This window comes from Protobothrops mucrosquamatus, unplaced genomic scaffold (assembly GCF_001527695.2).
Source record: "Protobothrops mucrosquamatus isolate PMUCROS unplaced genomic scaffold, P.Mucros_1.0 scaffold170, whole genome shotgun sequence".
Classification (NCBI taxonomy): Eukaryota; Metazoa; Chordata; class Lepidosauria; order Squamata; family Viperidae; genus Protobothrops; species Protobothrops mucrosquamatus.
In genome coordinates this window covers 447,227-459,655 of record NW_015386531.1, presented here as the reverse complement: position 1 = coordinate 459,655, position 12,429 = coordinate 447,227, and the positions used below count along the sequence as shown (strand labels likewise).

General features: G+C 36.4%; 1 protein-coding gene across 1 annotated transcript in view; it reads left to right on the top strand.

Annotated features, from left to right (window-relative positions):
• CUNH15orf41 (chromosome unknown C15orf41 homolog) overlaps positions 1-10,363 on the top strand; it is a 144,806-nt gene extending 134,443 nt beyond the window's left edge. Inside the window, exon 11 of the mRNA XM_015813575.1 lies at positions 9,457-10,363. Within this exon, the coding sequence (XP_015669061.1) occupies positions 9,457-9,571 (115 nt within the window). The 3' untranslated portion in view covers positions 9,572-10,363. The remainder of the gene's footprint in view (positions 1-9,456) is intronic.
• Positions 10,364-12,429: the final 2,066 nt, after the last annotated feature.

Genomic DNA, 12,429 nt, shown 5'->3' with positions numbered 1-12,429 from the left:
CTGCCAATACAGACTGCGTGCGATCGGTGAGGAAGGAGGAGAACCACCGCATCACGGTGCCCCCCACTCCCAACTCCACCAGACGCCGCAGCATGATACCGTGGTCCACAGTATCAAAAGCCGCTGAGAGGTCCAAAAGAACTAGGACAGAGGAATAACCCCTGTCCCGGGCCCTCCAGAGATCATTCACCAATGTGACAATCAGGACTTCTAGACTACCTTTGCTAAGTGGAACAGTCACATGATACTTTGCTTAACGATCACTTCACTTAGTGACAGACTTGGTGGGGAGTGAGTATATTCAAATATTTCTTGCTATGCCAATTATGAGCTCATTTAAAAAATATATCAAAATTGTTACAATACAGCTTGAGAGTTGGCATACAAAATTTATAAAATTCAAAAATCTCACAATCTTTCTCTTTCTCAGCTGTCAGAGAAGTGTAGCCCACTCTTGACTGGATACAACTAAATCACAACTAAATGAACTTTATGTTGTCCTGTTTCTGTTAAAGCTACTGTATTTGGATAGCCAAGAAAGCAAAAAAAAAAAAACCTCTCTAACTTTTTGCTGGATTCTAGTAGTACTCCCAATTTTCGCCTTGGGTTCCGAAGTGCTTTACTGTCTTGTGTGATGTATTTGGTTGGAAGGTAACACAAAACATTTTCTTTTTTCAGCTAATAATGGCATGCTTTCAGATGAGAATGTAGATATCAGCTGACAAGAGTGTGCAAGTATAGTTTAAATTCACATACTTAAAATGTGTATGAGTGAGGGGACAATGGAGGAGACATTAGTGCACATATTAAGTCTTTTTTCCGTTAAGGTCAGCTGCAGAGGACCAGCAGGGGGAGATCTTTCTTCTGGACTAAAGGTGAATTGACCTCAGGAAAATTGCTTGTAGAAAACACCATTTTGGAACTGGCTCCTGAGAAAGAATTCATTAGTTAAAGCCTGGACATTCTGTCTTAGAATCACCTCTAAATTGTGACACACACAGCATGACACATGTGGTGAGGATGATGTACTTTTTGGCACATCTACCACCCTTGTTGTAGCCAGATCAGCTCCTCATAAAAGCAACAGGAAAGATATGCTAGCACTAGGCACTCAGTGGTTATTTAGATAATATCAGTTTGCACTGGCCCCAGGATGGCCTATTAGTTCAAGCTCCAAAAATAAACAACTATTAATCACCTAATGGCAAGATGAGTTGACCAGTGTTTTGGCTGTCTAAACCTCAGTTTAACCTTACTCAATTGCTTGTTTCATGGTTTCTGTCACCCTGGAAGTTTGTAGCCTGCCATTTCCTGAAATTCTTTCTCTATTATATGCTTTTAGTTTCTAATTGTTCTTAGTGAAGTATCATAGCTTAGAACGTGAAGAAAGTAGACAATAAGAAACTTTTGTGCAGCCTTTAAAAATAGTTTAGTAGACATGGAGACTGTGAAATGAAAAAAACTAAACTAGGCTTTTTTGTGGGGGGGGGGGGGCGGAAGCAGTAGGTTTGGGAGCCTTTTATATGTTTTCAACAGTTTGGGAGTAAACTTCAAAGGTAAACTTAATTCTATCATCTATCTTCAACAATTATTAAGTAGAGAATGTAAAATATAGGTATTCTAATTATATAAGATGTATGAGCCACATCCTAAGTTTCTAGGATCTACGTTGGTGATTATTGTGTTTTCATTAAAGTTCCTCAGCAAATTATGTTTGTTTATATCAAAGATTCATGGGACAATAATGCAAGATTATGATTTAAGCTAATATATATAAAGAGCAGGTGGGGATATGGATCTGAAATTTAGATGAAAATGAATTTGAACCTGCACATTGGCAAACATGATATTAATACTAGTCAGGAACACTGTGTGAAATTCCTCTGACAATAGCCAGACAGAGGCCTTTCAGCCTCATATGCCTTCCCAAGACTTCAGTGCAGCTCTTATAACTCATCCAGAAATGTTTATTACATTATAATGTGTATTGGACTAGTAGATATAAATTATTATCTTTTCCAGCATCGGTTAATTTTCCAAGCAGATTATAGAAAAGACAATAGTATTATCAGGCAAGCAAGGAAACAGGAATTCTGATGGAAGACTGGTAGAGGTAAACTAGGTTTTAATTCACTTGCATGCCTGTTTACAAAAATTCAATTGTGTAGACAGACATCAACAGATCTAAGGATTATACTCTTCATGTTTTCAGTAGTATATCAATCTTTAACAGGTATTAAATACCGATTACAGTATAAATACTGTTCATGATAAGATTGTTTTAAATATACTGGACAACAAAGATTTTGGTTACTGAACACTTTTGGGTGTATCTTATACATTTTTAGCTGCTAATCAGGAAAATAGCCTGTAATTTAACCTATCGTGTACCGTTTTAATGAAATCTTCTGTTTATGCAAAATACATTCTTCAGTACCTATTGATTGTATTGCACACCCATGAAATAAACATACAAAATGTATAAGTGTTGTTGAAGGACATCCAGAATACCAAGTACATCTGGAATATTTGTGGAGATCTAAAAGTAGTGGCTCTACTGCTTGGAATGCACCTTGGTTATATCAAGTACTGTTGTTACATATGTGAACGGGACGGCCCTTCGAGAAAGTCCATTATATTAAAAAGAAATGGCACTCTGAAAGAATTTCGTTCCAGGACAAAAACATTGAACATGAACCACTTGTTGACCCAAACAAAGATATTCTTTCTTCCGCTTCACATAAAACTGAACTGCTGAAAGATTTTGTGAAAGTGATGAGCAAGGAAGGTGAAGTCTGGAAATTGAGTCAATGTGACTGGACTTCTTTTCTTTTTTTTGTTTGAAACATTTCACTGCTTATCCAAGTCATATCAGTTTGAAGAAGCTACCTGCATAAGCAGCAAAACATTTCAAACTAAAAAAAGAAAAGAAATCCAGTTGCCATGACCCAACTTCCAGACAACCCTGCCTGGATGACTGAGAATCTTCATCGACAAGGTCAGTGAAGGTTTTTTATTATTTGAGACAGATGATTCCAAGAATAACTGGAATGATGCCAAGATTAAGGAAGTCATATTTGTTGGTCCACAGATAGATACATTATCAATGACAAGGGGTTCAAAGATTTGTTAGAGGGACCAGAGAAAATCACCTGGAAAGCATTAAAGGATGTTGTTAAGAATTCTCTTGGCAACTACAGAGCGCTGAACTGCATTTAGCTGGTTGACACACTTCTTATCAGACCATGTAATGCACATGTTACTGACTATTCATTTTCTGCTCTTAGACTTCTTTCTTGAAAATCTAGGGGGGAGGTCAGTGATGAACATGTGAAAAGTTTCACCAGGACATTGCCACAATGGAAAAAAATGGTATTGGGGCAAGAAGAATCCATCAGTGCTGATTGATTATTGTTGGACACTGCAGTGAGATGCATCAGACACTGAGTACAAATAAAAACCAGCAGCAAAACACTTTTACAATGTTGAACTTATGCAATGTGTCAGAAATATTATGCAGTTAAATACCTTATAGTCGTTGAAAGTTAATTTATTATTTCTTGAGATTCCTATGTGATAGAATCATTCTGAAGCAAAACTTTTGGGGAAAAAATGTTGTCCAGTGTCCATATATACATCTAACATAATGTTTTTCAGACTTGGCAAATTTAGATGATAGTGTGGATTTCAATCCATGGTGGCTAGAAAATTTTGGGAGCTGATGTCCACATATCTTAAAATTGCCAAGTGTGAAAATATTGGTGTAAAAGCTTCAATAGATATAAACATTCTAATGTACAACGCATATTTGCATATCTCACAGAGCCAAAACTTTGCATGTATAAAGTCAGTTAAGGATGTGGTCCCCAATGAATATTTGCCCAAAATAAACCCAAAATTGCACNAAAATTTTGGGAGCTGATGTCCACATATCTTAAAATTGCCAAGTGTGAAAATATTGGTGTAAAAGCTTCAATAGATATAAACATTCTAATGTACAACGCATATTTGCATATCTCACAGAGCCAAAACTTTGCATGTATAAAGTCAGTTAAGGATGTGGTCCCCAATGAATATTTGCCCAAAATAAACCCAAAATTGCACTGCTAGCATTCAGTAATTTCATAACATGCAATTTGAGGGTGCTAGAAGGTTGCTAATGGTATGCAAAGGGGTTTGTGAGTCATGATTACTTTTTGGTGAGAGCTGTACATGAAATCTTCTCATTTGTTGGTGAATATGAACAGGAAAGTGTTATTGCATTCCTGTCTGTATTGATTCTGATTTTACTATTCACTCCAGAATTATTTATTTAATTAAAAAAAAACCCTGAGCAACGTTTTGTACATTTTTGGTTCTTGCCTATCTCTATGACTAACTTTAAAAAAAAAAAGTGCTGACAAAAGAAAGGTTAGTCACCAAATTGTGAAACAGAAGCGTTAAATCTATAAATAAGTTTTCAGCACTTACTCTGTAATTTGGATCCTGAGTTGGATTCTTCACATATCACATCTATGCATCTATGAAAAATGGGGCTGAGACTCAAATTTGGAAGGGAGGTTCTTGCTTCTATCTTTGACCTCTTTACTGCTTCCCGTTGACACAAAAGGGAGAAAAAGGTTAAATGACTTCTCAAATTAAAGCAGTAATAATTAACTACTGGCATTGTTTGTGATTTTCCGACTCTGTGAGCTAATGAGAGAGAAATTAATGCTTAGCAGCAGGAGTTCCTGATACTCAGTGCCAAATGCTAAATGTGCCAACAAGTTAATTTTAGTTTTAAGTACTTCACTTAAGTCTTTTTGAACAATGAATTAGAATAGGGGTTGTATTCATGTGGCACATGTACTAATTTTAATTTGTAGAAGGGTGTGGGTGTGCGTGCACATGCACTCTCAAAAGCATCTATCTATCTATCTATCTATCTATCTATCTATCCTTGTGTGTCCAGTTTGTTGTGTGTCCAATAGAATAAAGAAGTCTATTCTGTTCTGTTTTATTTTCTATCTTATGAAGAGAAGCAATGTGTGTAGTACTTCAGTACTGTCACTGACTAAAAGACAGAACTACAATTGATCTAATAACCAGTTTCAGCCCTATTAAGAAACTATAGTTCTGGTTATGAGAACAGACTTGGATCTTAGACTCTTCCTATTGTAAGCATGTCAAAAGTTTTAAACAATTTAGTTTCCAAATTGACCACAACGCTCTATCAATGGACTGATTAAATTCAGGGCACTGACTCAACTCTAAAAGCAAGCAGCTCTGACTTGGCTGTTCTACTTCACACCAGAAATGCTAGCAGAAGTTCTTTTGTGAATGAAGGAAAGAAGTTCTCAAAATGGATATTTTGGCACAGTTTGCTTGCACTGAAGCCTTTAAAATTAATAAGTACATTAGTGTTTCATGATGCTCAAAGCAAAGCACCCCTTTGAGGTTTTGCATAGCTCTGTTTTTATACAACCTTGACATAATCTGTTACACTGGGAGAATAGATCATACACCTCAAAGTCACTGAGTCTTTGGTTTCTCTCACAGTATAATGGAGCAGGAAAAGGTAGTTTGAGATCTCAAGGTTTCATACACTCCCAGAGCTTCCAACAATTACTAAAAATTTGCAACACAGCACACTATCCTTTTGATTAGGAAATAGTGAAAACTTGAGTGTAAGTCCTAAATTTCACAGGTTTTTTTCAAAGAAGACAATTAAAATCTCCTGTCCTCCCCACTCTCCAAAGGGGAGACAGGAAACCTTGACCTTGCATGTGTAAGTTTTGTAGCTGTAGTCACTTTTATCATTTTTCCATGAATTTGGGCCATGCTTCCAAAGAACTTTAAATATCTGGCTATCAAAAGTTTTCTGCTCTCCGTAATATAACAGTACCACAAACTCCTCATATTTCTTTTTTAATAGTTTGATTAGATTAATTAGTTGGGTCAAAAAAATCTAACCTTTTGAAATGCAGTTGCCCATTTATTAACACTTGGAAATATCTGATATTGCTTGAGCCTTTACACAAAGATTGTATTGGCCAGTCTACATCACATCACCAGTCCCTTCCTCACTGCTCAGTCATGCAGTCATGAACATTGAAGGCAAAGAGGGAAAAAACCTGGAAAAATCTCAGTATTGCAAGTTCTGATTTTTCATAGAAATTTAACATTTGCCATTATTTGTGTCTGCCTGATGAGTGCATCCTCCATTCCAGGAACATGTTCCTCATCACATATCAACCCACAACATGGGTGACTGGGGAAGACACTTCCCCCCCCCCAAATAAAACTAAGATAAGGTTTAATGTTTGTATGACCCACTGATCCCATCCACAATCCCTTCAAGTATGTTGTGCTAATACAATCTCCACTGAGATACTCTGATATTCCCATCTTTCTATAAGCAGACAATTGCTACATAAGTGGATTTTCCAGATATCTTTTCCATTTGGAATTATGTCCAAATAACTAGGATTGGGAGTCCAATCCCAGTTATTTCAGGATGGAGCAAGGGCAGGAGCAGGAAGCCTTTTAGGGAGATCGCTCATAATGTTTCCCCATTGTAATTTCAAATGGATGATCGGCTTTTCCAATCTGCCTCCAAATTAGGGAGAGTGGTCAACGAGCTATAACTTGAAAACCACTGACTTAAGATGCTAAAACACAATATCCAAGGATTAGATTGGCTTAGGATAATTTTCTCTCTTTTTGTATATGTGTGTCTATCTGTATGTCTGTCTCTTTCTCTGTGTGTCTCTCTTCTGTTTCCCTTCATTGGAAATCTCTTTTGATAAATATCTTGATAGGAGAGAGAAAATTAAAATCATTCATGTGGCAGAGACTTTTGACTTTATATAATAAGCACTGATGTGCTGACAGAGAAAATTTGTAATGTACCAAACACTGATTTGCTATATCAGTGGGGGTTGGGGTATATTTCCTATAGCAGATATCTGCTCAGTAATTGATTGATTTATTATGTCTATCAATAACCACATAGATTTTCTTATGGATGATCTGGTTCCAACTTGGTCCTCTAAGTCTTCCAACAGTGCATGCACTGATGATGTACCAAATTTCATCCACCTTGCTGCTTAATTGTCTTCTTTTTTTTCTCTTACTTTCCATCTTTCCCAGCATTATAAATATCTCCAGAAAACTGGGTCTCCACATAATATATCCAAATGTTGGGTAATAGAGATTTGTATTTAATATAGTAAGACTGATTTAGAAGGCAAGCTTCTGGTTTTTAAATAACTCCAGGCCTAGTTAGTTTTGATGAGAGTAAGCAAAAGAACCATAACTAATTTAATAACTCATTCACTTATTGCTATAGTAAAGCCAAAGTAAAATTTGCACATCATATACTTTGTACATTTCATATACAGCCAATTTTTAGAGCATCCATTTTTTTCTAAAATTGAAATATGGTAGCAATCTTAATGCAGCAAGCCGGTAATTGTGCAGTTTTTTTCCACACAAAGCCATGCTCAGTTGTTTTTGCAAAATCAAAACATAGCCAAAATCTTTATGGACATTCCTATTTTGTTGTGCGGCAATAGATTACAATCCAGTGGAGGGGTCTATGACAAGTCACTGCAGCTAACTTGCCATGGCCAGCTCAACACGGCCAATTCGCCATGGCTAACTTGCCATGGCCAACTCACTGCAGGACAACTCGCCATGGCCATCTCCCCATAGGACAACTCACTGTGGGACAAGAGTTACACTAATATCAAAGAAATGGTGGAACAGAATCATTAAAGAAAGAATGCAAAAGGAGGGACAGAATGAAATGTAAATGGCAAAAATTAAAATAATTTTATTTATTTTAAATAATTAAATAGAATTGTTATATTGTCCCACAGCAAGTTGTCCCACAGCGAATTGTCCACTGAGTTGGCCATGGCGAGTTGTCCCATTCCCTCCAGTTGAAACTCTCAAAGAATAAATAGAGGAGAAGCCACTCTTGACTTCTCCTTGACACAAATTGATTGAAGACGACTGTAATCTGGCCTTACTGCCAGTGAACATTCAGAAAGAATTATTTAGTACAGCTAAATCTACAAGGCCTAGTCTTTATTTAGCACCTGTCTTTCTAAAACACCTGAGGTTTTTTTTGTTTTTGTTTTGTTTTGAATGAAAGATGTGATGTCAGCACTGAGCACAAGCAACTGCTGCTAAAAACATTAGAAAGTAATATCTGTGAATTGTCAAATGGCTAAATTAAACATTGGGGTAGCAAAAGGTCCAATCAAAACAATAAAGGAAGCCAACTAGGTTTTATCCTTTTTGAAATACTTGTTCGCTTGTCATTCTGCACATGGGGCAAGTTCGTTCCAGTTGAAATAACAATGTCTGATGTTGCCCACAGTTTTGATGGTTACATTATCAATCTAATGACTGTTGCACTCTTGAGACATTCCCATTATAGTTAAAAAAAATTAACAAAAGCTGGCTACTTACTGCCTGACTATAGCATTGGGTACAGACTATTACATGACATAGCGTTGAACTTGTATATATGATCTCTTACAGCTCCTCATATACTGTTGCTGTTCTTGGCAGCTTACCTAAGCTGTACAATAAATCTCAAAATGAAAAAAAAAAATTTTGGCTTCAAGTCGTACACCCTGCCATGACATTAGATTACAGAAAGCTGCTCTCCTTTTAGACATCCTTTTACAAACAGAGCATCCATAATTTATGATTTCGCTATAAAATTCTTGCAACACTACGCCAAAAGTATGGCTTCCCTCTAATTAAATGCTCTCAATAGGAAAAAGGTGAAACTGATGTGCAAAACATCCAGCTGTACACATTACAAAACATCTTACTGTACACATTACAAAACAACTAGCTGTACACATTACAAAACATCTAGCTGTGCACATTACACATGGGGGCCTAATCCTCGTCATGGAATAACAGAATAACAGAGTTGGAAGGGATCTTGGAAATCTAGTCCAACCCCCTGCTCAGGCAGGAAACCCTATACCATTTCAGATAAATGGTTGCCCAATCTCTTTTTTTAAAACCTCCATTTTGGACACCCAAATTTCTGGATCGCTTGCTTGCCCACAATAAGAAGGCACATAAAATAAGGGATTATTTGCCTGTTAACTTTCAATGTGTGTGTTAAAGAGCAAACAATCTTTTTGGAACTCCATTCTTTTAAGCACGAACTGTTAGGTGAAACAAACGAGCTTTCTGTAACTAGTGATTAAATATGTTTAAGATTCTTATTAATCTATCATTGTTAGTCAGGAAAAGACAAAAAATGGAGATTACAGATTGTCCTTCCACTAAATGTAGAGTGAGGGTTTAATACTCATATCTCTGTAAAGTATTTCACTATTTTTCTGTGTCCCTAAAATTTATAATTTCTGAAGTTTTGCAGATGATATACGTGATGGCTGTTCTATATAATAATATCTGGGGTTTTTTTTTGTTTCAATATAGATTTGGTCCCGGATTAGTGATCTATTGGTATGGATTTATCGAGGAACTAGACTGTCATCGCAACCGGGGTATCTTGCTCAAAGACTGTTTCCCTACTGATATTGCTGTCCTTTGAGGCAGCTATGAGGCTCAGCCATGAAGGTGGAAAAGGCAAATCCGGAAGCAATTTTATTTTCCTGAAGTATAAACTACTGGCAACATCTGTCCTGAACTTCATCTGAACTCTTACTGGCTGGGATCGCCCTACCACCTCTTTAGACAAACACGTCAAGAGTCTCTGTTTTACTTCAACCCCCTGCTGATGCAAGCAGCCAAAAAAATACCGACACAGCCCAAACATTATCAGCATTTCTGCCTCTGTCAAACAGTTTATAGATAGCTGTAATCTTTCTTCCTTCCGGATGGCTTTTCTTTGCACTTTCAACAAAAGAAGAAATGTAGAGGTCAAAAGGTGTGGTTTTCAGTTTTCCTCCCTGTAGCAGAATCACCTTAAAAACAGAAAATGTCTTCAGTCCCAAAATCTTTTCCCCAGTAAATGTTAAAAATCTTGCTAATGCAGAGGTAATTAATGTCAATCTCCATTTTCCCAGGCTCATTTTTGGGCCAAAACTGGGTAGAAAAACAAGTCACCCATTGGTGCATTATTCTAAGCCTGAATTTCTTGGCTTTTAGGGTATTAGCAAGGCAGTTGACACTTCTATAATAATTTTAATTCCTAGTATATAGTGTTGAAACTGAAAACAAAATACTGTAGAAATGCTTTATCTTTAAACAAAAAGTTTTGCATATCATTTCTTGAATTAAAACATGGGCATGTTTATGGATTGTAGAAGATGTAATGGACATTTTAATGCTGATGTTTTAAAGCAAAATAAAGTGGACCATTGTTTGAGCCTTGGTCTTATCCTGATCATCTGTTTTGCAAAGATATTTTTAAAACAAAATTAACTGCTCTTTAGAAGGCCAGATCCTGAAGTTGAAACTCAGGTACTTTGACCACCTAATGGGAAGGATGGACTCACTGGAGAAGAGCCTAATGCTCAGAAAGATTGAGGGCAATAGAAGAACAGGACGACAGAGAATGAGGTGGCTGGATGAAGTCACTGAAGCAGTAGGCGTGAGCTTAAATGGACTCCAGAAGATGGTAGAGGAACGTTGTCCATGGGGTCGCGATGGGTCAGACACAACTTTGCAACTAACAACAACAAATTTCTTTAGACAACATATTGTGGACATGGCCTATAAAGCAGAGCTCTGGACCTCACATTTTTGATCCACATATTAAAGGTCATGTTCCTAAGCATAGAAAATTATAGCAAAAAAAAGACATATACTCAAAATTAGCTAGTTGGCTTATATAGCAGAGATTAGCAGACCAGGATTACATTTTATAACTACTTCAGAGGAGAGGTTTCCAATTTAATGACTTTTCAGGCCATTTTTCATTAAAATCCTTTGATGACGGGGTTCACACTTATTTGTATGATTTGATAGGGTAAACTAAACTTCTACATATTTTTGTCATTTAAAATTCTTCTCAAGTTTGTTACAATTCCAGGCTCTTTAAAGTCATTTCCATCCTGCACACTATTATGTGAAGCAGAAGTATTCATTCCTATCAGGAATTCTATGCGAAATTTATTTTAATGTCTAGATTGGTATACATTCTAGATCATGTATTCGTATCTCTGATACACATATTAGATTCAGTTTTTCTGCTAGTGACATATACAGAATTCAAGTAAAATATTAGAGAAACAATAGTGATTTCTAATATGCCATCTAACCTATATGCAACAGAAGATATCCATTTCATAGAAGATAAACTAATGAGGCCACAATATAACTTACTCAACAATTTGAATTTGAATCTAGAAAGAAGTGAGATTCTGAATCCCGAATTTCTCTTGCTTGCTCGTTCACTTCCTTTTTTCTATCTTTTTCCTTCTGTCTTTCCTTCCCTCCCCCACAAGCCATTCAAGGAGCATCTTCCCAAATATCTGTTTCATCTGGAATCACTTTTCTTACATCCTTTCTTTTTCATACACATTTTTCCCATTTGTCCAAACATGTGCACGCCAATATGGAATCCAGAATGTTCAGAGGAAAAAGGGGAAATTAAAGGCTACCACTTCACTTTAGCTCATGTCCAACTACCTAGCATGTCTCTTATGATTATATTCTAATATTTTCTTTTTAAGAAATCCTATTTGCAAAAACTCACTTTTTTAAAAAAAAAAAAAACAAACACCCAGAAATCTTGGTAAATACCAGAGATGTCTGTGAGCATTATGGCAACCATGTATGTTTTGTTAAATACTTCATGCCTTTATATATCCATTAGATCATTGTGCCTAGCTGCGAGTTACTGAGTTTTTCCAGACACCAATTCTTTCAAATAAATATTTTTGCTTTAAAAAAAAAGAAATAATCCTTCTCTGTCTTTTATTAAAATAAACAGCCTCTTTCCCACCCAGCAATACTACCCCACTATATCTTGGCTACTTGGCAGAGATGACCCTGCGATTTTTGCCATTTCTTTGGAAGATCAAACTTTTCATCAAAGCCTTATTTCAAACAGCTGTAAGTCAGCAAGTTATTTGTATTCAACATGATGCAATGGGCTGCTTGATTTGCTGGTACTTAAAAATGACAGAAGAAATCTGCAGTGTGTAACTTATTGAGGAAGCCAAGAAAGCAACATTTGGGTTGTTTTAATGGCAGGCAACAGGGGAAAGACTGAAACAGTCTTGCAGCATTGTCCTAACAGAACACTGAAAAGGCTTTAAAGATAAAATTGGATTTGCCTGAAGTGGTACAACTGCATTTTGTTTTGTGGAAGCTGCAACAGCAGTTTACACGATAATCTAGTGTTTCTTTTATGCTCTCCTCCACACTAAAATAAGTGAAATTAAATGTATATACAATATGTTGAAAATCCTCCTCAAGCCTAATCTAATCTTTGTGGGATAT